Source organism: Eurosta solidaginis, chromosome 4 (assembly GCF_040869045.1).
Source record: "Eurosta solidaginis isolate ZX-2024a chromosome 4, ASM4086904v1, whole genome shotgun sequence".
NCBI lineage: Eukaryota > Metazoa > Arthropoda > Insecta > Diptera > Tephritidae > Eurosta > Eurosta solidaginis.
In genome coordinates, this window is record NC_090322.1 from 193640644 (window position 1) to 193667762 (window position 27119).

Sequence of the window (27119 nt, forward strand, 5' to 3'; positions counted from 1 at the left end):
GTGGAACCACAGGCAATATTTGTCGAAAATCCCCTACACTTTGCGCTCTCCTTTGATTAAATCTATAGGTAGAATTACGCGTACGTCAACCTATAGTTGATCGTCTTGTTGGTGGCATTTTGATGCATATGATGAAATTATGGAAAAAATCTTTTTTAACTATGTTTTCTTGCACTTAACACACTTAAACTCACTTTTTAAATTAATAATAGTTGGAGAAATGTAGAGCGTTTTCTACATCTATGCATATGCCAAATCAATAGGCAAACGAAATTTGGTTTTTATATGGCTTTATTTTGTCGTAACTCTTTGACGATTACAAATTCAATGATCTTACATGCTAAGAAAAAATTCAATTTAGAATTTATGTTTAGGAATTTTCCATGGAAAAGTCCTGCTATTTAATGTTGACAAAATAAGCGATGAGTGCGAAGAGTATATAGGCAAAATAATATTAGTGCAGGTGAGTGTGCATTATGTTGCTGCAGTGGGAGTGGGAGTGAGTGGGAGTGCAGTGCATTTAGGAATATGCGATAATAGCAAAATGATAAAAAAAGTGATTGATAAACATTTGCATTTGGACAGGTTCATCTGTTTAACATTTGTATGCTGTCAATGAAATTAACTTGTAATAGGTTCGATCGATTTTTTTCGTTAGGTCGGACCGAAATGTAAACTTTTTTTTTCAAATTTTGAATTTTTTCTAAAAAAAAATCATAACTCAAGAATGGCTAAACCGATTTGGGATTTCAAAATGAACTAACCATCATCTCTGCTTCCTGTATCTTTCCTAAAAATTTCATGGCAACTGTCGAGCCGTTCTCGAGTTATGGAGTGACAATCAAAATGTACACTTCTTTTTATTATACATATATAATATTTAGATAGATGTAGATAGACTGAATCTTACAAAATTTTTTAACGGCGGCAGATTACTAAACGTCCAAAAGGAATAACAGCCAAACTCAACAATGCAGTCAAACCTTAGGTGTTAAAATAACCTAAGTTTGGACGGCAGCCATAGTTCTGAAAAATCCCATTTGTAACGAAGGTGCCACGCCCCTTTTCCCCAAGTTTCACATTTTACTGGAGGTGTTAGGACTTAACGTCATAAAGCTCCTTACCAGTTTTCATTATCCTACCATTACTACATCCAGAGATATGCAGTATGATATATTCCATTTGTATGGGAGGTGCCACTCCCCCTTTTTCCTAATTCCACATTTTCTTGGTGGTGTTAGGGATTGACCTCATATAACTCCTTATTTAATTTCAATGTTCTGGCATGTATACCTTCAGAGTTATGCAGTACCAAAATCTCCATTTGTATGGGTGGTGCCACGCCCCTTTTATATATCGAAATTATTTTTAGCCTAACACCTTCGCGTTGATCGAAGGAACCTATAGCCAAATTTGGTGATGATTGATTGGATACGTTTCCATAGCGAACATACACACATACAGAATTTGATTTTTATATATATAGATGTAGATAGACTGAAGCTAACACATTTTTTTAAACGGCGGCAGATTACTAAGCGCCCAAAAGGAATAACAGCCAAACTCAATAATGCAGTCAAACTTTAGGTCTTAAAATAACCTAAGTTTGTACGGCAGCCATAGTTCTGAAAAATCCCATTTGTATGGAAGGTGCCACGCCCCTTTTTTCCAAATTCCACATATTACTGGAGGTGTTAGGACTTAACGTCATATAGCTCCTTACCAATTTTCATTATCCTACCATTACTACATCCAGAGATATGCAGTATGATATATTCCATTTGCATGGGAGGTGCCACGCCCCCTTTTAGATTTCGGTTATATTTTAAATATTTTGATATAATGAATAATAACCATTTTTTCCATATATGTAGATAGGTGTACGTTGTAGTTTTTTACTAAAAACCTGAAGGAAAAGAGGTAATATGGTGATTAGAGCCAAGCTAGACGTTATTTTGAGTTTTATAAAACCGTTCCACTGCATTGATTTTCTTCCCGAATAATTGTGGAAAAATAAGGTTTCTTCAGAAAACTTCTATAAAAATCGACCACCTATTTTTAAGTTTGCGTGGTAGAAGTGGTACCCTGCAAAAATCGCGAGTACTCCATGCGCGCATGTATGGAGTACTCGCTATGGACCTAGCGAGTGCGCCAAAATTAACCACAATTCATACAAAAAATATGGTCCAATTAACATTGCGATGTCCTAGGACTGGACCATATACTCCAGCTCCGCATTACATCAGAGTAATCCATGGAGTACCCACAGTCCAATAAACATCGTGTAGTGATTACAATCGTTAAAAACGAACAATGGTCGGCTTACAATATGTTCGTGTAGAAACTTGAGTTGGTCCATTACTACATTACAGTGGAGTATAATGGTAACGGTAACTCCAGTGGACCACATGATCCAACGATTTTTGCAGGGTAGTACTTATATTTCAGGAAAAAAGGTGGTAGATCTACCACTTTAGTGGTAAAAGTCCGAACACTGCTCACAGTTGAACTGCATACAAATTAACGGAACAGAAGCGTCGTTTGATAACAAATACCAAAGATTATCGAAAATAAATATGTTGCAGGGACGAAAAATCGTGTGAAGCAAGCTTCACAAAATTCTAGTGGTCACATTCACCACTTACCACAGCAAAATTTGTTAACTACCACTGTCTGTATTTGTTATTTAATAATTATTTGTACACTTTTTATTCAGGTAATGTGTTCAGAATTTTAACTTTTACTCTCTAAAACTCCAATCAGTGTATTTCTGTGCTTAAATTATGTTCAAAATTGTGTTAAAGTTTTTGGTGTGGTGAAAGTGACCAACTAGAATTTTGTTACGCTCCGCTGCTTTCCACCGAAGTTTGCGCCTGCAACACCTTTATTTTCGATAATCTTTGCAAATACAAAGCAGTAGAAATGTTCAGCGCGCAACGAAATGTGACATACGTTTGTGTATGTGTGCTGAAGCATCTCTCATAAACAGTGTACAAACCTCGGTGTTTATGTTTACTCTCCTTCGAAAAAAATTTGCAACTTAGCAGCACGACACAATTCAAAAAATTCGTATATTTATTAAAAAAAAATGTTGTACACATGGAATGATCTCGAGACACTCGTCACCCAGAGCAAAATTACCACTCATCACCACAGCTTCCTTTTTATACCCATATTGAAGTACTCATTAACAGCTTCCATTTTATACCCATAATGTAAAAACACATCCTAAGGTTATTCTGATCCACGTTTTGGGCAATATCTCGAGACCCTAGTCACCCAGATGTATGAAAATTACCCTCTGCTAAAGAACTCATCAACATCTTTCATTTGATATCCATATTGTATAAACACATTCTTTGGGTACCCTGGTCCACACTTTGGGCTATATCTCGAGACCCTAGTCACCTAGGGGTACGAAAAGTACACCATATTAAAGCACTCATCAGAAGTTTCCATTTGATACCCATATTATACAAACACATCGTTTTGACCTACATCTCAAGACCCTAGACATTTTTTTTAAATTTTTTTGCTAAAAACCTTCCCCTATTTGATCCCTATAATATGAGAAAAGAACGAATAAAATTGGTCTCGTATCGGCCCCAAACATGGACAGGAACGAACATCATTTCATTTTTATATATATAGGTGAATCCGGCTCGATCGGATAAGCACCTTCTAGGTCGACTCCTATTATATCCCCTGACATATTTTAGTAAATAATAACTTGGGAACATTAGTAATACATCATGAATTAACTGTCAAGATCTTATGGGAGATCTTCTGATCAAGTTTGTATGATATATTAGAAGGTCATATGTTTTACTTCCGACTCTCAATGTCAAATCAACAGAGCAGATGGAAAGAACAATGGATTTTTAGAGATCGAAACACATTCAAAAGTATTACGATCACTTCCAAGTGTGACTGTAAAACTTTTCATCAAACCCGAAACCCATTTAAGTGCGCAAAGTTCCTACAGTTCAACTATATAATGGATAACACCTTTCCCACTTATGTCCCGTTTTTCGATAAAAGCTTCAACTGCAGTTGAAGTTGAGGTCAGTTTACTTTAGACGCATTATTGAATTTTACTACTCATTGCAGTTTAAGTTTTTAATTTTATTCGATGCCTAAAGTAATATAAGCTCGCACTGATCCTGTGTATCCCTTTTGTATTGGCATTAGGTTTCACTGATATGCTGAAAAAACAGTCTGTAATGGCTTTCGTAGCAAGGCATTTGTTTTTCTACTCCTACTTTTCCAAACCGGGTAAACATTTTACCCTATTCTGACCGTTGAAAGTACATCCCTACCGTTTCAGATAGCGTACATCTTCTATTTCTTTTTATTTACTTCACCTGGTGATTCCACCATGTCAGTATTAATAATCCAAAGGGGGAAAATAAAAATTTTAACTCGTTCAAAAGATATTAACGAAACAGAGATAACATTTTTCTTTTCCACCTTCGGATTATTGTTGTCTAGGTCAATACGCGTCTTTAGACACCTCTCGATATTTTTGTTCGCGTATTAGCAGTCGACCCCTCAACTAGACTTTTACCATTATTAATTATAGTACTCAAGTAAATTGTTGTTTAAATTTAGACCTTTCCGTCACTCGATGGAAATCTTCCCTAGAATTCGATCCCTGCGCGGTGAGGAGCAGAGCAAAAATAAATAATCTTTTTTTGTGCAAAAACGTTTTGGCCTCTAGGAGGATCCCTCGACCAACTTTTATTTATGTTTATTTTCATAGCGTGGTGCACTAATGGAAAATTTTACAGAAATGTAGGCCAATTTATCAAGTAAGGTACCAAAAGTCGCGTATTTACGTCAAAATTTGTTTATTGATATGTGTATATTAGATTGAATTATTGTACCGAATATGAAAAAGGAATAACGTAAATGTGCTGAAACAAAATTTACCAGGTGATCAATCAATTTTTTCGATGATAAAGGGTAAAAAAATAACTCGTTTTCGGTATCTAATCTCTGTGGCTCAAATTTCGATGAGTACCATAAACTGCACTACAACCCGAAAGAGTTCTTGTTGGGTAGTTCGTCCTAATTTGGTCATCAGTGATTTGGTCTGGCAGTACGAGTGGCATCCATGCAATTAGCAGCTGTTGTTAATTTTTTTATTTACATGCAAGGCGAATCTATACCAGGTGGTGCCAAAGCGAATTCAATCAATTCGCCGTGCAAAAGAATGTCAAGTCAAAAGAAAATTTTCATAGATTTCGATTAACTGACATTTTGTTGTACAAGGCTTTGTATAGAAAATTATCAAAAAGAAGCAATCAGCAGATGGGATAACACCACCTGTAATGAATTCGCCTTGTTTACATGCTAACCAATCCGTTGTATTTATACGTATACGAGCAAATCCGCAAAAAAATATAACAAAATAAAATGGGTGAAACACGGTCCGACATAAATACTTCAGAGAACTTCGAAACGAATTCAGAAATATTCTGTATACCTGATGCAGAAGAATTGGAATCATATTATGCTATGTTGGAGAAAGGCACAATGCCGGAATTGGTATGGCAATTTCCGGGACGCCATCCACTAGTTACGGAACCAATTGGAACAACGGCCAAAGTTGAAACTACAACACCAGCTAATGCGGAAACAGAGTAAGAGAACACTAAATTTAATGATTAATTAGTGATCTACTTGTTTATATTTCCCTTTAGACCGGCAGCGAAAAACGACTTTGATTTTAGTGACGATGTAGCACAACCACAAATGCGTGTTAGAAATCAAAATACAACTCCGAAATCAACAAAAAAGAAGGTCGCTAATTTCGCTGGTGTAATGGAAGTGTTAAAAAAGAAAAATGCAGAGTCTTCATGAAGTGTAGATCGTTAATATCAACTCTAAACTATTTTGATCGTAGCGTAGGAAGTCATGGTAAAAGTCTAGAACAGAAGTCGACTGCTAATACGCGTCTAAAAATATCGGGAGAGGTGTCAAAAGACGCATATTGACCCCAACAAAAATCGGAAGACGGAAAAGAAAAATAGTATCTCTGTCCGGAAATTTTTGCAGTTGAAGTTGGCAATATTCATGTGGTTGGTGAAATGTTGTTGTGCACAATGAAAATTTTGCACGGATTTAATTTTGATACCACCGTTTTGGTGGACCGGTCGCGGTAATTTTTTATAAGCGCGGCCGAATGTCAGGTATACACCTATATACTATGGATCCCACCCCGATTACCCGGGGTAATTTTTCCGTTCCTCCAGATATTTTTGGGCCCTTATAAGCAGTTCCGCTGTTCTAGACTATTACTGAAGTCATAGCTGCTTTGCGATAATTGACAACAATGAAGACCACCAACGCACTGCTACAACAACAACAGCAATAACAAACTTAAATATATATGTATAGTTTTTAAAACCCTTATATTTGTTTTGTTTTGGTGGATATCGTAATCGTATCGCAATTACTTTACAATTTCACGCACAATTCACAACCTGGATACGAAGGCAACTCGAGTTGATATTTTTCTTGCATTGCGTATGGCACAAATCGGCCACCCAAATAATGATGTTTTCCTTTGAATGTACTAGCGCATAATTTTGGAGCTGTTAAAGATATTAGCAATTCTGGCTCAAAGTCTTTTTCGCTTAATTTGCCTTTCTCCACATTCCAACCGCTCGGTATATCAATGCTGATATACGAAACAATTATTATGCAAATTCATTCAGAAAATGTAGATACAACTCACCTTGCAATTGGCACCTTAGTATTTTGAAGAATTTCCACAATTGGTACGAATGATTCACGTACTGGTGGCTTAAAGCTGAATCCGAAAAGTGCGTCAACAATCAATTCGTAACAGACATCAGTTTCATTAAGTGAGGGAGTTGAGCCTAGAATTGGTATATTATTAAGCTTGCATTGATGTGTTAAATTTTCATAAAGTTCCTTTGGTGTCGGCTTCGGATAGTAAATGGTTGGTTTATATTGCATCAGCGATAAATGACGTGCACATACTAGTCCATCACCGCCATTATTACCAGGACCGCAACAAACTAGTATACGTTTGTAACAATCAACCGGGAAGCATTTGGCTATCGCATGCGCGCAACTTAATCCAGCTAACTCCATTAGCTGGTCAACGCTGAATTTATATTCATTGAAGAGTTCCACATCAACATTGATGGCTTCAGTTTGTGTTAAATACTTCATTGTTTTGAAATGTGTGTAATCTGCAGAAATGCCTTGATTAATTGGTAATAAACGTGGTCTGGAAGAAAAAAAAATTTAGTAATCACCGTATTCGTGGCTAGTAAGCATTACCGGTTGGTGCGCTGGAATTTTGTATGATGGCAAGAGGTTGATGTAGTAATGTAAGCGCGTCTATGCAATTGCCGTATTAGATAATTAATTAATGTATAAGTCCTGTGATGGATAAAATACTCAAAATTGAAGTGGTTCATGTATTGTTAAAATTCTTATCACTATATATTTTTGAAAACTTACGTTTGCATCCTTTCCGTCATCTTTGTTACCCGTTTTTTGTTTTGATTGCAACTAGTGATGGCTCAATATTTCGCTATTGGTGATTGCATCGCCGCTATTGACAAATCGCTAATAGCTATAGCTATTGCAATCCAAATATATCAGTGATTGGCTATTTTCCTTCATTCGATTCTTTTGAATGACAATCACCTCTGGCGGAATATCGCCAATAGCGAATGGCGATTTTCCTTCAGCATGAAATTCTAATACTAATAGCAGCGATGCAATCATCGATAGTGAGATATCGTTCATCATTGCTCATCTGTGTGCTTTACTTTCCGAAACAGCGAACGGAACAAAGCAAACTTATGCAACAACTAGAACGACGACATTGTGAAGTCGGCTAGAAAAGCAGCCACGTGGTTTGGGTAATTTTTACAGACAAGCGAAAGATCGAATTCAAAAATAACACTGGACCACGAATTTCAACTTTTTCTCTTTACCAGAAACGCCGCTATGAAACTCGTATGTAAAATTGAGTTCTTTTTTGATTCTATGATACCGTTTTTGAGATATTTGCAATTTACCGTTATTCGAAAAAACCAAAAAGATGGCTCCCTTTAATTACGTATATCTCACGAACGAGTCAAGCTATTGCAAAACGTTTACAAAATCGGAAAGAAGATAAAATTTTCTATAATTGCATCACACATTGTTTTTTGCTCAACCAGATAGTTTTTGAGATATTAACTTATCATTTCAGATTTTTGTTTTTTTTTATGGAAAAATATGAAAAAAATTACTTTTTGCGAGGGCAGCATTCCAAAACCACAACTTTGTTTGCAAATATTTTTTCTTTACTTAAAGCTCTGTTTAATTTGAAAAAAATCGGTGCAAAACTACCTAAGTTATAAGCGATCAAATAAAAATACCCAGGTTGCGCAACTTCAATGTATGTATACATATATTAAAGGTATACAGTGCAAATGGGATATTATCCGGATAAACGAATAACACCATAACAATGATCATACTTTTTCTTTAAATAAAATAGTAGGTAGAGTGGTTGCATCGAAAGGAAGAGTGGTTGGGTTCGAAACCTGCTGTAGGCATGTAGTTATAAACATGTATTTCCGTCACTTATGTGTAAGTATGCAGGTAGATTTTCAAAATTATAAGACACAGAATATTTTTAAAGCCTACATCTAAAGCAGGTAGTATTTTCTTTTCACGGCTTCGTATAAATGGAACCTTTCTGTCTAGGTAAGATTTGATTTTTTCAATTTTATTCTTGTTCCGAGTATAAATAGGGAGTTAATGCGCCTTGAAACTTCATAACATCTGCAAGGCTCGCCGGAGATAGTTCAGTTCATAAGTCAAATTTCAAAACCGTGATTTATTAAAAAAAAATAAAATGAGTAAAAGGACGGGAGAATTTGAGTGTAATAACGATCCAGATATGTTCTGTTTCATGTGTGGCCAATATACTATCATAAGGCGACGACGAGTTTGCTCAGATCATATGAAAACTTTATACTCCAAGTATTTTGGCATTGAGCCTAAAAATGCTGAAAAACCATGGACATCGAACACTTTCGAGTAGAATTGATTCAGTCGGAATCAGGAGAACAAATACAATTTGATACAGCAATGATATGGAGAGAACCTACTTGCCATTCAATAGAGAATACAAATACAAAGAGTAACCTATGCCAGCGTACCTACAGTGACATTACCAGTACTACATTCAATGGCAGTTGCGGATCCAGTTCCATTGTCAACAGTAATATATGAGTGCGGGGAATCAAGTTGTACTGAATTTCGCATGGGAAACGAGAGAAACGTTCTGTCATAAGCACAACTTAATGATTGGATAAGAGATTTGGAACTATCCAAGGAAAAGGCCGAGATCCGCACTTCTGGTATGCAACAATTTAAATTTGTGTCATCCAATGTTAAGGTGATATATTGTAGAACTCGTGACGAACCATTTTCCAAACACTAAAGTGGCTACACCAAGCACTGCTGCTTCCTCTGTAAGTGGGATAGCCAAGCTCGTGAAGACCACTACGTCAGAAAGGATTGGCCGGAAAGTGTACAGTTTACCGTTGGTGTGGATAACATCAAATACACCCCTCTTGTCAAGAAAGAGAAAATCATACTTCCACCCTTACACATCAAGCTCGGTCTCATTAAAAACTTTGTTAAGGCTTTGGACAAAGAAGGCGAAGCATTCGACTATTTGAAAATAATTTTTCCAGATATTTCTCAAGCCAAGATAAAGGAAGGTATTTTTGTTGGACCACAAATAAAAAAGTTGATCAACAATAATCAATTCAAAGGACTACTCTCATCAGTTGACGCAGCAGCGTGGGAATCCTTTGAAAAGGTCTTTGCTTCTTTTCTCGGTAGACACAAAAGCCCTAACTACGAGCAGATAGTGAACAACTTAATCAATAATTATGTGAAAATGGGTAGATATTAAAGGCTTATTAAAATTAATTTCCCAATATCCTATAACTTGTTTACCTAACTAATAATTTATTTCCAGGCGTAAATATGTCCTTAAAAATTCACTTTCTGCACTCACATTTGAGCTTTTTCCCGGCAAATCTTGGCGACGAAAGTGACGAACATGGCGAAAGGTTACATCAGCAAATGAAATTAATTGACAATCGATATCAAGGATTCGGGGACGCCACAATGATGGCTGATTGCTGCTGGTTTCTCATAAGAGAAACCGATCCTAAACTGAATAAGCGTCAAAGTAGAACACATAATTATTTCGACTACATAGTAAAATCAAATTAAGATAAAGATTGTTAGAATATATTATAAACATAAATAAATTTAAAAAAAGTTAAAAATAGGGGTAATTTCATTCATAAATTGAACTTTTAACTAAATAGAAACAGAGCAAAACTAGATATTTTACTCTTCTTTATACCACACGTACGTTTTGAGGTATACGTTGAAATTGCGCAACCTGGGTATTTTTATTTGATTGCTTATAACTTACGTAATTTTGCATCGATTTTCTTAGATGATAGCTTGTCTTTTTTCTAATTAAACAGAGCTTTACGCAAAGAAAAAATATCTGGAAAAAAAGTTGTGGCTTTGGAATGCTACCCTCGCAAAAAGTAATTTTTTTCATATTTTTTCATAAAAAAAAAACAAAAATCTGAAATAATAAGCTAATATCTCGAAAACTATCTGGTTGAGAAAAAAACAATGTATGATGTATTTATAGCAAATTTCATCGTCTTTCTGGTTCTATAAACTTTTTCCAATTGCTTGCGAATAACGGTAAATTGCAAATATCTCAAAAACGGTACCATACAATCAAAAATGAACTCGATTTTCGAAAGCAGGAGGTGGTTTTACATACGAATTTCATAACGGCGTCTCTGGTAAATTTTGGCCGTCGACCAGTGTAATCAACGCAAAGATCAAAGAGACCGCAAGGCACAACTCATTCAAGAGCAATTATCGAAGTACAGAGGCATATAGAAGAAACTGTAATTGCACGAAAAGCTGATACTTTTTTATGGTGGCAGAAAAACAATTACAAGTATCCCAATCTATCTCCTATAGCTCGCGAAAAGTTGGGGTGTTTAGGAACATCGGTTCCCTGTGAAAGACTTTTTTCTCAAGCCGGTCTTATTTTAAGCGAGAGAATAATGCGCTTAGATGATGAAAAGGCTAAAATGCTTATCTTTTTAAACGCCAATCATAAAATATAAAATTCGTTATATTTTGATTTTATATTTAAGTATTTATAATAAAATAATTAATATTTGTCAAAATATTAAACAAGCAATATAAGTTAATTTTAAAACTTTAATTTTTTGAAATGTATAAAAGAAATAGAATGACTGAATTTTTTTGTTTTTAATTACACTATGTGACGCCAAATAGACATGGGTCTTTAGACTTGGCATAAGATTGATTGCCTGTGTTATTCATAAGTTCATACTTCAAGGCAGTAGCCGTTAACAGTTTTATAAAATTTGTGTTTTTGATGGTAAAATAAAAGAATTATAGAAACATATATCACTCGTTTTATTGTAAACAGATTAACTCAAAATTTAAGGCTTTTGGGAGAATGCAATTCAAGATTTGTCATATGGTTTGTATATGGTTGAATTCTCCGGCTAATTTCTAGAGCACTGCAGCGGGTGGCTAATTTTCTGCTAAAGAATATTTTTATAATAGTTTGAAGAATTTGCTATATTTTTCCTCTGTATTTTTCATTAAAAATTGATTCACTTTACGGTACAAATTTATGCAGCCAAATACAACTTTCAGAATAAATTCATACGGAGTATTTCTGAATACATCGGTGTAGTATAATATAGTAAATAAATCATGTTTTTATGGTGTTACATATACAGATTTATTTCGGGTTGATTCATCTTACATTTAAAAATCAAAGCATTTTCAATTAACAAAATTTATAAAACAAAGATGCATATACATTTATTTCAGCTAGTTTCATCTCATTGAGTGTAATACGAGTCTGAACATATTGTCGTCAGCCAGTTAATAATATATATCATAACATCTCAGAAAATTAGAATTTCACATTACATTAGTTTACAATTAAAGGTACATACTTTTTTCTTTTTATTCCAATTTTGGTTCATATATTCTAATAAAATTTAATTTAGTCTAAATTAATGTATAACATTCAATCTACTCTGGTAAAAAGACTTAAACATTCATTTTTTATATACAAGTATACAAATAATTGCAGATTCGCTTATTAAAGATAAATTAAAGCGATCGCCATAGCTGTAAAAAATAGCCATAGCTGTAAAAAATAGCCATACCTACATATATTCACTGATAGCTCAAAATCGCTCTTCTGTATGGAATCGCTTGTTGAAATAAAGCGATCGCTATAGCTATAAAAAATAGCCGATATTCAAAAATAGCCATATCTATTTTCACTGATAGCTCAAAATCGCCATATCGTCCATCACTAATTGCAACTGTTAAAGGGCCAATTAAACTTCCTTAACCCTAACGCCATAGTCGTAACCATACCCAATTCCATAGCCATCTACAATGTTATCGATTAATGGTGCCTTAACCTAAAAATCGTGAAAATTTCATAAAAATGAAGAAAACGCAAAAAATTACAAACGTTCCACAAAAATAAGTCTCTTAGTCATAACGTACCCAAAACTATGTATAAAATCTACAAAAAGTTATTGAATTCGCCAACTCAAATATTTTTAGGTTATGGATATGGCGGGAACCAAAAATTAATTGGTTGGCTATGGTATGGTTATGGCGTTAGCGTTATGGTATGGCACCATTAATCGATTACATTGATTTCCATAAGGTAGGTTCGATCAGCTGTTTTATCTGGTTATGGTTTTATGGTTATAAATAACCATTAATTGGCCCTTAAATCATAAGAAGAAGAATTTGACATTTGCTTTAAGTGGGAGTCATTGGTGCCGTATGTCGTATCGCTGTAGTCGTATCCCTAACGTAATCAGCTGTTATCGTTACGACGGTTAACCAAAACCCAATTGGTTGGCTACGATACGGTTACCACCTTAGCGGCACCAATAATCGATTGCATTGATTCTCATAAGGTTGGTCGAATCAGCTGTTAAAAGGTTACCGATACGGTTACCGATAAAGCGCCAATGTCTCCAGCTTTAGCTAAAGCCCGATACACATACAACTGATTGCGCGTCGGTTGTTGTTGTTGTTGTTGTAGCAATGCTCGCCCCACCTAATAGCCGCGACCGATCACAAATTGTCATCAATATCCTCTAACGGGAGTCCAAGGAAACTTGCCGTTTCAACAAGGGTGGACCATAAGGAAAGGGGTGTTAGAGGCGTTGGTTCCACATTACAATTAAAGAGATGGTTGGTGTCATGTGGGGACACATTGCAAGCGGGGCATACATTTTGTAGGTCGGGGTTGATTCTGGATAGGTAAGAGTTTAACCTGTTACAGTATCCAGAACGAAGTTGAGCAAGAGTGACACGCGTTTCCCTGGGGAGTATGCGTTCCTCTTCCGCGAGTTCTGGATATTTTTCTTCAACTACTGGATTCACCGGGCAATTCCCGACATAAAGGTCCGACGCCTGTCTATGGAGTTCACCAAAGACCTGCTTGTGTTTTTTCGCTTCATACGGCTGTGTTCTCAGGTGCCGTATTTCCTCAAAATGCTTACGGAGATGACTCCTTAGGCCCCTAAGCGGTGCTGGTTCGTCAATCAGATGTCTGTTGGGATGCCCAGGTTTCTGGGTATTCAACAGAAACTGTTTGGTCAACATCTCATTTCTCTCCCTGATGGGGAGTATTCTCGCCTCATTATGCAGATGGTGTTCTGGGGACATAAGAAGACAGCCCGTGGCGATTCTGAGAGCAGTATTTTGGCAGGCCTGTAGTTTCTTCCAGTGGGTAGTTTTTAGGCTTGGCGAACATATGGGTGACGCGTACCACGTAATCGGCTGGCTAATTGCTTTGTATGTGGTCATGAGCATTTCTTTATCTTTTCCCCAGGTACTGCCAGCAAGGGATTTGAGGATTTTATTACGGCTCTGAATTCTCGGAACAATTGCGGTTGCGTGCGCACCAAAATGTAGATCCTGATCAAACGTCACACCCAAGATTTTGGGGTGTAGGACAGTCGGTAGCGTAGTGCCATCGATGTGGATTTTCAATATGGTCGACATTTGGGGCGTCCATGTTGTAAATAAGGTCGCGGAAGATTTAGTCGGTGACAATGCCAGGTTTCGCGAGGCGAAAAAACTGGAGAGATCAAGGAGATAGCCGTTTATTTTATTGCATAGCTCATCGATCTCTGGGCCTGGGCCTGTGGCCATTATTGTGCAGTCATCGGCGTAGGAAACGATTGTGACTCCTTCCGGTGGTGAAGGTAGCTTAGATATGTAGAAATTAAACAAAAGTGGGGATAGGACACCACCCTGTGGCACCCCTTGTTTAATTCTCCTTGGTTTTGATGTTTCGTTTCTGAATTGCACCGATGCCTGCCGACCACCCAGATAATTTGCGGTCCACCTTTTAAGACATGGGGGAAGGGTAGACCCTTCCAGGTCTTGCAGTAACGAGCCATGGTTGACCGTATCAAAGGCTTTTGATAGGTCTAGCGCTACGAGTACTGTTCTATGGTGGGGGTATTGATTCAAACCGCAATTTATTTGGGTGCCAATGACATTTAGCGCGGAGGTAGTGCTATGGAGTTTTCTGAAGCCATGCTGATGAGGGGCTAGCTGCAAATGTGCTTGAAAATAAGGGAGAAAAATGGCTTCAAGCGTCTTTGCCACTGGCGATAGGAGAGATATCGGACGATATGACTCACCTACGTTAGCTGGTTTCCCAGGCTTTAGTAGCGGGACCACCTTGGCCATTTTCCATTTCTCGGGTATGACAAAGGTGGAAAGAGACAGGTTGAAGACATGCGCTAAATATTTGAAACCCTCTTTCCCTAGGTTTTTAAGCATCGGCATGGCTATGCCGTCTGGGCCCACTGCTTTGGATGGTTTAGCGCGACCAATGGCGTCCTCAACCTCTCTAGCGGTGATGGGGATTGGTGACGCGCTGAATTTGTGTTTATGTGCGTGTCTATTGGCTCTCCGTCTATCTTTGTCGACCGTAGGATGCATTATATATTGTCGGCAGAAAGCGCTCGCGCATTTTTTCGCATCCGACAGCACCTTATCGCCAAAGCCGATGGAAACTTTGTCTTTGTTCTTAGTCGGATTCGATAGGGACTTTACGGTGGACCAAAGTTTACCCGCACCGGTAGAGAGGTTACAACCTCTTAGGTCCTACGATACGGTTACGACCTTAGCGGCGCCAATAATCGATTGCATTGATTCTCATAAGGTTGGTCCAATCAGCTGTTATAAGGTTACCGATACGGTTACAGATAAAGCACCAATGTCTGCAGCTTTACTGTGTCTCAACTTTGACGGAGCAGCGCGTTATCAAAATTACGTCAAAAGGGCCCATTACTGATACTTAGCATAGACTTGAATTGACTTGGCGTAAACTTGGCAACTTAAGGCCCCATTACTGATACTTAGCATAGACTTGACTTGACTTGGCATAAACTTGGCAACTTAGCCTTGATTATACTCCACTTAGCTCATACAATCTGGCATCATAATCAATAAATGTCAATTTGTATGACAAAATTTCAAAATGAAATGGAAACAAACAAATAGCATTTCAAAATGTAAACGTCACTTAGAACTTACATAGAAATTCAAAATTCAACAGACTTCCAAGTCACGTTAAGTGTTGCTAAGTTTTGAGTAATCAGTAACATGCAATGTTCATTTAACAGAACTGTAAGTGACAGTTCTCAAGCCAAGTCAAGTCTATGCTAAGTATCAGTAATGGGCCCTAAACACATGAAAACGTTGACAGAATTTAAATTCGAAATATTTTTGGACGTATGTGTATTGAGAGTGCCATGCTGTCGTAAAATTGCCCACTAATTTATATGTTGGACTTACTAAAAACGCGTCTTTCTTCATCTGACAGATGAGTTCAACGTATGATAACACCTCTGTAAATCTAATTACACGAATTGGTGGAGTGTAACTGGAACAAAAGGTTGAGTTATTCAGGAATGCTACGCGATTCACTTGAAATTGCCTCCCGTGTGGCTAAATAGACCTAGGCATTGTGAATCAAACTAAGTGTGATATCTTCTGCATAGACGTCAAAATTCCAAAGTGATTGGATCACCTGATTTGTAATTGACTATTGCTGTCTCATTCTGTATCTCTTTCGGTAATAGTCTAGTTGAGGGGTCGATTGCTAATACGCCTCCAAAAATATCGAGAGAGGTGTCAAACGACGCGTCTTGACATCAGTATTAAAAATCCGAAGGCGGAAAATAAAAATTTTAACTCGTTCAAAAGATATTAACGAAAAAAGACCCGCGGGTACCTCCGAAACCGGGGGTGGGATCCATAGTATTTTTGCGCAGGACACCTTTTTGCGTTGGCGGCCTACGGCCGCGCTTATAAACAATAACCCTGGGCTACGCCATGCCAAGTCCGGGTGTGGGGTAAAACCGTGGCTACCGCCACGGTAATGCACAATTTTTTTTGTGGGTTCGAACACAACAACAACCACATGAAAATCGCCAACTTCAACTGCAAATATCTCCGGACAGAGATAAAATTTTTCTTTTAAGTTTGGGTAATTATGCAGTTTAGGGGCCCACCCTAAAATTGGTCATTTTTCTTTGAGTGAGGTATCAAAAGACTCGTATTCACGTCTAGATCAAGAATCCGAAAGCGGAAGTTAACTTTATTTACCCGTTCAATAGATATTAACGAAAAACCGAAAAAGACCCGCGGGTACTTCCGAAACCGGGGGTGGGATCCATAGTATTTTTGCGCAGAACACCTTTCTGCGTTGGCGGCCTTGGGCCGCGCTTATAAAAAATAACCCTGGGCTACGCCATGCCAAGTCCGGGTGTGTGGTATAACCGTGGCAACCGCCACGGTGATGCACAATTTTTTTTGTGGGTACAACACAACAACAACCACATGAAAATCGCCAACTTCAACTGCAAATATCTCCGGACAGAAATAAAATTTTTCTTTTCCGCCTTCGGATTATTGTTCTCGAGAATAATACACCTCTTTTGATACCACACTCGAAAATCTTGGCCCAACTTTAGGGTGGGGCCCCTAAACAGCACTACTACCTAAGTTTGATTCACAATGGACCTAGGCTGAACACGTAATTTCGCTGTTAAACAAAATTTTATGTTGACCTTGCAGATTTCGTTATCCAAATACACCTCTGTATTGATGAACAGATGAAAGTTGTTGCTTCAAAATGGCGCAGATCTGATAAAAGCGAAATAAGAAATGGTCGAGGAATTGCAACATTTTTCAACTAAAAACGGATAAATATAAATTTGTATCCCGTGAAAATAGTGAAAAATAAACCTACAAAGTCTTTAATCAAATTATTGCGAAAGCTCGTGATTTATTAACACCAAAGTAGACCCAAAAAATATGTAAGTAGCGTGTAAAAACATGATAGTGCATAATGCACAGAAAAGAAAAGGAATTTGAAGCAGTTGTTAAAATCTAAAGGGAACTCCATTTTATGCTATAAAATATATAAACATACATATATCTAAACTGATAGCAATCTCAAATGTGGGCTGGATGTTGCAAACGTCAACGAAAAGAACCGCGAATAAAATTCTAGCCAACCAGATCCAACAAAAAAAAAACATCAACGACGATAGCTCCATTATTGGATCAGACGTGCACTTGACGAAAAGTTAGACATTCCTAAGTGGATTATGGCATCCAACGCATCGGGTATGACGCAGACTACCATTACATTACTGGATACCAGTAGTGCCTCTTCAATGGGTTGCAGCTCAATCCATAGCAATGGGAATATAAGTAGTAACAGTGATCGTGCCAATGCATCCACCGGCTCAACAACGCCATCTATTGGGACGACGGCCTCGTCTGCACATGTATCGAGTCAAACTATAAATAAAATATTCATATACAAAGATGCGAAAGATATTGAATTCCCTAATGTACTTATGTGTGAGGACATTTGTTTAGAATTATGCCGTCAAATTAAAATTTTGCCCACCACACGATTGTTGTTCGGCCTGCGTGTATTAGATTCTGATAATGAGTGGGCCGCACCCGGCCGCTGCTTGAGACCTGGAAAACGATATTGTTTTCGTATGCGTATTAAAGTGCCCAACATCGATACCCAATTGAAAAACCTTGATAAGGAGGCTTATGAGTATCTTTATTGGCAAATTCGATATGATATTGTAAACGAAAAGATTCCCGAAATACGACATCCAGAAAAAAAGGATAATGTTATGGGGTTTGCCGTTATGGATATGTCTATCGATTTGGAAGCAAAAAGTTCTCCAGCTGAAAGAGCTGAACGAAGTTATAAACGTGAAATAATAGAAAAAATCGAAAGTAATTATAGGCACTATTTGCCCCAAAAAGTCCTGAAAGAACACAAATATTTTGTTAAGTCCAAAATATGTGCAAAGTTTAAAATTGTACGAGAAAAGAAAATAGGATTCACAGAGTTTAAATTCTATTACATTTCGGAAGTATGCAAATTGGCTACTAATTATCTAATGGAAACGTATGTAGCTACTGTAAACTATATTCCGCATGAAGAATTGGCATCTGATCAGGAAACGAGAGTATTTATTAAATTAGATACACACGATCATGCTGAGCCAGGCTTGAAAATTTCACGGGGAAAAGTGAAGGTAAGATATGCATTTATGACTGCGCAAAAAATTCCGCACTCGCTTGATATCATGGTATAACTTTTTTGGTTTCGCTCATAAATATGTACATACCTACTTTCAACTCACGGTTTTTTTTTATTAAAAATTTCTGATTTATCACAAACATTTTTTTTGTATATATGATTGGAGTTTCAATTACTTTTGTGGCACCTCTTTATTATAACGTTCCGTACAGCAGATGCATATATGTGTGTAGTGCTTCAGGTCAATTGCAGCATTATTGTAGAGATAAGTTCAGACCTACGCTTTCTTGTGTTGGACGTGACGGATTATTAAAAAAATAACAGCCCTTGTTTTGGTAAAGGAATCCGGTCATCATGAAAAGTTATCATATATACTGGCCTGATTATTATGCACCGATTCGATTTAATAACTTATTTATGTGATCACTAAATAAAATATTTTGCTTATTTTTTCAAGAGAAACATAGAGTGGGTGATGCAAGACGCGGTATAGACATTTTTGCATTAACCTGAGCTTTAATACTGAAAATACATCTATATGTAGAAGTGAAATAAGTGCCAGGAAACGACTGGCGCTTTCTCGTACAGTTCAAACCATTCAATAAATTAGGGCACTAAAGGCACAACAAGAGTGCGTCTATGGCATTTCAAATCTTACAGACTAGATAACAAATTTAAATGTAATAACTTATTAACTAATTGATTACTTAACTAGGTAGATAGGCCAAGTTCTAATCGACGGGTACAGATGGCACATTCCCTGCTATGTTGCAGATGGCGGGTTGAAACGATTGTAGAATGGCTTAGGATAATATTTGAGGATAGCATAAAACTGAACCGCGTCGCGCAATGGAGAACAGCTCGAGTAGTCTTCATTTCGAAAGCCGGAAGAACCAGTCATCTGCACCTGAAAGACTAAAGGCCTATTAGTTTGACATCTTTTCTACTCAGAATCCTCGAGAGATTAATAGATGTGGATATTATGTCAAACATGAATGAATCATTATTCTTTTTAGCATAACATGCTTACACCAGAGGCAAGTCAGTCGATAATGCATAGCATAGGGTGGTCATGAATAAAGATAACACCAGGAATATTCCCTAGTTGTTTTCTTGTCCAGGTTAGGTTAGGTTAGGTGGTAGCTGCCCTGATAAGGATAGCTCACTTGAACAACACGGATGTCCGTTGTGATACCACATACACCAAAAATAACGGAGACTTAGATCTAACTTCTTAGAGAATCGTTGGGTAGCAACGATAAAGCTCCGAATGATACCGATCTCAACTTTGGATAAATCCTCGGGAGATCCAAGTGAGTCGCGACCGAAGTACTTTTGCCTAGTTCTGGTAAAAGTAAAAAAGCTGGGCAATCAAGCATAAAGTGATTTGGTGATTCCACCTCATCATCCTCCATACAGCTGCAGCAGGATGGAGTTTCTAGTATATTGAGACGTACCGCATGGATACCCATGGGACAGTGCCCTGTCAAAACCCCAATGACCATTGATGGGTGAGCCTTAGTGAAACCAATTATTTCAGCAGCTCTCCTGCCATCCACTTTCGGCCAGAAAGGTCTTGCTACCCTGCAAGACGTGGTGGTTGCCCAACGTTTGCTGAGCTCACTCGTGGCCCATCTATGGAGGAGCAATCCACAGGTGGCCAGCGGGATCCCGAAATCCCTACAGCCATCTTCATCCGGTTCAGTTGTACCGATGCGGGCTAAGAGATCCGATTGACAGTTACCCGGGATATCACTATGGCCCGGGACGCAGATAATCTTAATTGTAAAATAATGTGATGCAATCGCAAGCGAGGTCAGGCACTTCCAGACCACCCTCGATCGCACTGTAGTTGAGCTCAAGGCCTTGATAGCCGCTTGGCTATCAGAGTAGATGTTAAATTCCCTAACCGTAGTAGCACTTGATAGCATTTCATCCACCACATCTTTAAACGCAGCAATTTCCGTTTGGAATACACTGCAGTGATCAGCCAACTTAAACTTGCGGCTTACTTTTCATTTCATTTCATTTCAGATAATTCCTCTTCTCTCTCTCGGTGGAATGACTGCGCTGGAGGTTGTATAGGGAGCAGTATCGGCATACAATAATCCGTTCTGTCCGGGATAAAGTCGAAACTGGTAGAAAGGTTAGAGTGTCCGCGGTCAGAAAGCCCATATCCCATATCTCGAAGCCTGACCAACGACCTTGCTGCGGCCCCCTTTCCCGCAATATCTACTGGGTTTATGTTCAGTATGACGTCCAGTGCCAAGGTAGGTGTTATTCTGAGAGCGCCACTGATACCGATCAGTGCCGTCCGTTGCACGGATATTAACATTTTGGAGGTGCTGTTGTTGTTGTTGTTGTTGTTGTAGCGATAAGGTTGCTCCCCGAAGGTTTTGGGTGTGCTATCGATGTAATGGTCCTTTGCCGGATACAGATCCGGTACGCTCCGGTACCACAGCACCATTAGGTGCTAGCCTGACCATCTCGGGAACGATTTATGTGGCCACATTAAACCTTCAGGCCATCCCCTCCCTCCCCACCACCAAGTTCCATGAGGAGCTTGGGGTCGCCAGAGCCTCGTCTGTTAGTCAAACAGCATTCGCCGCGGATAGGTGAGGTTGACAATTGGGTTTGGAGAAGCTATATATTGCGCTGGCTGGGTTGCGCTACACAGCCCCTTGAATCTGATATTTTAGTCGCCTCTTACGACAGGCATACCTACCGCGGGAATATTCTGACCCCCTAACCCGCTGGGGTTTTTGGAGATGCTCGCCGTGTCCAGTGCTTTCAACCAGACCAGCACCCCATATAGCAGAATCGGTTTGACCACCATATCATAAAGCCAGTGTACTACTCCTGGCGAGAGTCCCCATCTCTTTCAGATAGCCCCTCTGCAGCAGTACAAGGCAATGGCGGCCTTCCTGGCACGATCTTCCACATTGGGTCTCCAGGACAGTTTCTTGTCCAAAACAATCACCAAATCTTTAACCCTATCAGTAAGTACCAACGATACCTCTCCAATCGAGGGAGTTATGAAATAGGGCATCTTATATCTCCTTGTAAAAAAAACCAATTCCGTTTTTCCCGGGTTAACCGGCAATCCACATGATTTGTTGTTGTTGTTGTTGTAGCGATACGGTTGCTCCCCGAAGGTTTAGGGAGTGATCGATGTGATGGTCCTTTGCCGTTTACAGATCCGGTACGCTCCGGTAACACAGCATCATTAAGGTGCTGGCCCGACCATCTCGGGAACGATTTATATGGCCACATTAAACCTTCAGGCCAATCCGGTATTTTAGTCGCCTCTTACGACAGGCATACCTACCGCGGGTATATTCTAACCCCCTGACCCGCTGGGTTAATCCACATGGTTCAGCCCACCTAGCCACAGTATCCAGGTAGCCCTGCAGAACATCGCGCAGGGTGCCCAGAAATTTGCCTCTGACTAGGATAGCGAGGTCATCTGCATAGGCAACCACCCGACAACCATTGTCTTCCAGCTCCACAAGAAGCTCTTTGACTACCACAACCCAGAGGAGAGGAGATAGGACACACCCCTGTGGCGTGCCCCTTCACACCTTCCTCTTAATTATGGCCCCTCCCCACTCCGCTGCGACAATTCTGCCGCATAGAAATTTGCTAATAAATTCAACCAGAGCCGCCTCGACTCCTAAACCCACCAGAGCTCTTTCGATTGCCCCGGTGAGACATTGTTAAAAGCCCCCTCGATGTCTAGAAAGGCACCCAGAGCTTACTCTTTGTGTTCTAGGGACCCCTCTATTTGCTTTACAATCGAATGGAGAGCCATTTCCGTCGATCTGCCCTTGCAGTACGCATGCTGTGAAGCCGACAATAACCCCCTATGTATCCTTTCCCGTAGGTACAGGTCAGTCAACCGCTCAAACGTCTTAAGAAGAAACGACGAGAGACTGATTGGCCTGAAATCCTTAGGTGATACATGAGAGCTTCTGCCGGCCTTCGGAATGAAAATAACCTTAACCGTGTGCCAAGACTTCGGGATATAGTTAAGCCTGAGGAAGTTAGTGTAGATGATGGCCAACCAGCGGCAGGAAATCCCCAAAGACTTTTGAAGTTGCGCAGGAATGATTCCATCCGGGCCCTGAGACTTATATGGCTTGAACGACCCTATAGCCCAGGTTATTTGACTTTCCCGTATTGGAATGGCAGGCACTTCTGCATGGCCAACGACCATGCAGGCGAAGATCCCTGCGCAACTGGGACGTCGGGAAAATGATTGTCCAGTAAAAGTTTTAGGGACTCCTCGCGGGATTCGTAGAGAGTATTTTTCTAAGCCTCGCGGTTTCATTGCAGCCTTCTACATTTTCGCAGAAGCTTCGTCATGCATCTCGCTTGGCTATCCTTATTTCATATTTATAAATCCCCAGACTCACCTTATAGAGCTCCCATTCCGAGGGTAATTTACTCCTCCTGGCTCAATTGAAGAGCCGCCGACTGGACGCTCTTAGGTCGTCAAGAGAATCCGACCACCAGGACGGCTGCCCTTCCCCCTTCAATGGGTAGGACAGCTGAAAGGCGCTATTGCTTGCCGAGGTGAAGTTTTCCACTAGAACGTCTATCTCAGATTCGGGCAGGTCCGAACTAACGGTAGGCGCCGCTGGCAGTAGCTCTCCCAGCGTCCTACAATACAAGTCCCAGTTAGTACTTTTAGGGTTCCTAAAAGATATTTTACCGGGACGTTCTTCGTTCACCGAGAACTGAATATATCGGTGATCAGAGAAGGAATGCTCGTGGGGCTGCACGCTGAGACCACCCACATTTCATTACATCCTCGCTCGAGGCAGACCGTGGTTACGTCAGCATTGCTGAAATTAGAGAGAACAAAAGCTTTAATCTCTTTTTTTAACAAGCACACAGGATCTAGGCTTACCTGTCTCCCCATGCACCAAAGTGTTGAATTTTCCAGTCCTTAATCCAGAAATCTTAATGCCGTTACTACTCAGCCACGGCTCCTGGACAAGGACAATATCCACTCCGCCTTTTTCAAGGCAGAGCAACAAATTTGCAGAAGCCGCCTTAGAGTGCTGAAGATTGATTTGACGGATTTCAATCAAAACCGTTCTTCCGCACCCCATCCTTGGCGGATTCGCTTTAGTCGTGTCCATTCTAAAAAGTCCCCCATCAAGGCCGCTATCCGGAGCCGATTGTGTAGTCGCCCTTCAACGGCCTCGTGGTTATCTAGGCTACGCAGGGAGGCCACGCGAGGGTTGACGCATTACCTTATGAGTAATGCGTTCAGAGCCAGACCGGACGCGAAGCTGGAAAAATTTCAACCGCACCTACACCACCAACTTAACGGCGGCGGAGCCGGAACGTACCTTGAGGCCCGCCACGGTTTTAACGGGACGTGGGCAGGTGCAGCATTAGCCTACAAGCCATTTCGGTAGGGTTTCACCCCGACCTACTAAGGTGGCAGAATACCGCACCTACCAGCCCAAAGTCATCAAGTCAAAGTTCAATGTCAATAATCAAAAGCTCTAAACAATCCAGTTCGACACCGTTGTGTACCGATCTTGACTCTTAAAGAGTCTTCCCTCCCCTGAGCTCGGCGCAATTACTCAGGGGTGCGGGATTTATCGAGTTGTCCTCTCTAGATCCGCCATTATCAGTAGAAGCAGGGGCACCTCGTGCAGGACTATGGCCGGTCTTAGACTGATAACAGTCCCTGATCCAGAGCTTGGAACCACTTATGATAGCCAAGCCAAGTATCTTGCCCAGGCTTTCAACAATGTTTCGAAACGAGCAATTATGGGCAGTCTCAACTCGAATGATATACATGTACATCCGGCCATGTTAAGCTGCAGAAGTATCACGACCCAACAACAACAACCACAATATGCGAGGCAACAAAATGTGTAAACAGAGTAACGCCGCAGGATGGGGTATTATCACCAACGCTGTGGATGCTGGTGTCAAACCAATTGCTTAGGCAGGTCGACAGACGGCCAGTCAAACTCACGGCGTATGCAGGTGACGTTTCAGTCCTCATAAGCGGTAGGTGTCTACCAACAATCAGCTCTCTGAGGGATCATGCGCTTCGGGTTGTGCATGTCTAGGCATCTAGAGTAGGGTTGACCGCCAATTCGGAAAAACCGATCTAGTAGTATTTACTAGGAAATATAAGCTCCCTAATCGGACTAAACCTAAGCATTTCACATTAAACCTGTGAAAAATTTACTGTTTATCGTATCGTATGTAATGGAGAGTTATCTTTTGCGAAACCTCGTCGTGGGATCCGATTATTTAGTTAGGGTAGGTATTTGTCGTCTGTCGGCTTCTCATGTGGTTTCTCTCTTGCATCTAGTTCCCAAAAGGGAGCCTACTGATGGGTGACCCTGTGGGGTTTTCGTAGGTTAAACTGTGTTGCTCTAACAGATAGATATTCCCTACCACATGTTTATGACTTAAACATTATTATCTATATATTAATACGCTAACAAAATTTCCATACAATCAATTGAAAGGCTATGTAACCCCGCTGAATTCTGATTTTTAAGGCGGTCTAACTCTGTAATATATTTTGCTTTTGGAAAAAAGACCTATTTGAAAAAAATAAGCTGGCTGAAAAATAGCGGCATAACAGCTTAAGTTAAATCAACAATTGAAAATCTCAACCAAGCGATTGTAAAAAAAGTTAATTTGTATATTTGTTTCTCATTTCCTCGATATAGGGAACCGGCATCATAGCGGCCGTATTGCATACGCCGTATATTACCTACTATATTTATTATTAGGCTAACTTTGCTGGATTATATGCCCATTAACCGGATGCTTAGATCCCATAACTTTAATTTGTTTATGTCGCTTAAAGTTATGAAATTAATTTTATTTTAGTAAATATGTTTGCGTGAATAATATCAATGTTTTTGTTTGTTTTTCTTTTCTTTCTAATTTATTCTGCTTTGTTATATCTTAGTATTATATCGTTCACAGACGATATTTTATGGTAGATATGGTCATATATATTCATGAAATGGAGTGTTTACAAATTTAATAAATTAATTACGTACATAGATCTCAATGGGAATCCCAACATTAAATATCCGAACATTAGAATCTTCATATGTCCACAATGATAACGTTAAAACCCGCAAAAAAGTCTAAGTGCACTTATTGCGTTTTTATATTTATTTATTTATTTATTTATTTATTTAAAGTCGACGCAAACACAAAGCGGTCGACTAATTATTGTAATAGACAGATATATATGTAAAATACAGAGCCATTCTTAAAATTAAAAAATTCAAAAAAGGTACATAGAAAATTTGTATGTTATAAACATTTGACATCGCATTGTATAAGAAAAAATAAAATTAAAATATCAGGCTAAACATAAGAGTATAGCAGTATGTAAAGCAGCAAACGAACATTCAAAGCCAATGCAGTTATACAAATCATTGTACCGCGAGCACCAATGGCGCAGGGGACTGTTTCTAGCAAAATTTTGCCGGCATAGAGGTAAATGAAAAGGCAAAAAATGCCTGGACGCCCTAGCAGGAACCGCAAAATTTAGTTGACTGATTAGGTCAGGGGAGTCAATCACACCAATGATGAGCTTGTGAATGAACATAACGCCAAGTAATACTCTACGATTCTCTAGAGATGGCAAATTAATTAGAAGAAGTCTATTCCTGTATGGTGGAAGATGAGTACTTGATTCCCAGTTGAGACCTCGTAATGCAAAAATTAAAAACCGTCTCTGGACCGACTCAATCCGATCAACATGGATTTGATAGATCGGAGACCAGACACATGAACAGTACTCGAGAATAGGACGTACCAGCGAGGTATAAAGGATCTTTGTGAAATAAGGGTCATCAAACTCTTTAGCCCAACGTTTGATAAAACCTAATACACCAGTTGCTTTGTTTATAGCGGTTGAAATATGTGTGGTAAAACTTAATTTCGGATCAAAAATAACTCCTAGATCAGTAACAATAGATATCCGCTCCAAGGGGTCGCCGTTAAGTGTATAAGATGATAGGACCGGCTTCACACGGTGAAAAGTCATTTGCTTACATTTAGAGTAATTCAAAAAAAGTAAATTTGCAGTACACCAGCTTTGAAATGAGTCCAGATCGGCCTGAAGCTGATTAAAACAGAACAAGTTCGAAGGCAGATATGTGTAACAAAGTTTTACATCATCTGCATACATAAAAACTCTAGAATGTAATATAACCTTTGGTAAGTCGTTAATGAACAGGTTAAAGAGTAATGGACCCAAATGGCTACCCTGGGGCACGCCAGAAGTTACATCAAACGACTTTGAAAGATTGTTGTTAAAGAAAACTCGCTGAGT

The 27119-nt window shown here is 39.2% G+C and overlaps 3 protein-coding genes across 6 annotated transcripts in view; 2 read left to right on the forward strand and 1 right to left on the reverse strand.

The window, feature by feature from the left end:
• The first annotated feature begins 5309 nt into the window (after window positions 1–5309).
• Pa1 (PTIP associated 1) lies at window positions 5310–6417 on the forward strand. The gene is made up of 2 exons (XM_067784436.1): window positions 5310–5645; window positions 5706–6417. Exons 1-2 carry the CDS (start codon window positions 5419–5421, stop codon window positions 5863–5865), a joined length of 387 nt encoding a protein of 128 aa, XP_067640537.1. The 5' UTR covers window positions 5310–5418; the 3' UTR covers window positions 5866–6417.
• On the reverse strand, window positions 6392–25851 carry Naxe (NAD(P)HX epimerase). Of its 3 annotated transcripts, XM_067784433.1 has the most exons (6): window positions 25831–25851; window positions 12467–12575; window positions 7501–7544; window positions 7318–7419; window positions 6743–7264; window positions 6392–6685 (listed from the first exon to the last, which is right to left on the reverse strand). In XM_067784433.1, the coding sequence occupies exons 2-6, from the start codon at window positions 12542–12544 to the stop codon at window positions 6463–6465; spliced, it is 969 nt and encodes a 322-aa protein (XP_067640534.1). In that variant the 5' UTR covers window positions 12545–12575; window positions 25831–25851; the 3' UTR covers window positions 6392–6462. The 3 variants fall into 3 exon arrangements, with proteins under 3 accessions (XP_067640534.1, XP_067640533.1, XP_067640536.1); XM_067784432.1 differs by lacking the exon at window positions 25831–25851 and having other exon boundaries at window positions 12467–12485; XM_067784435.1 differs by lacking the exons at window positions 12467–12575; window positions 25831–25851 and having other exon boundaries at window positions 7501–7644.
• hop (tyrosine-protein kinase hopscotch) overlaps window positions 17324–27119 on the forward strand; it is a 188161-nt gene continuing 178365 nt past the window's right edge. For both annotated transcript variants that reach the window (XR_010953102.1, XM_067784431.1), the window contains exon 1: window positions 17324–18773. Coding sequence is in view for 1 of the 2 variants with exons in the window: in XM_067784431.1 (XP_067640532.1) it covers window positions 17814–18773 (960 nt within the window). In the remaining variant the exon portion in view is untranslated. The remainder of the gene's footprint in view (window positions 18774–27119) is intronic.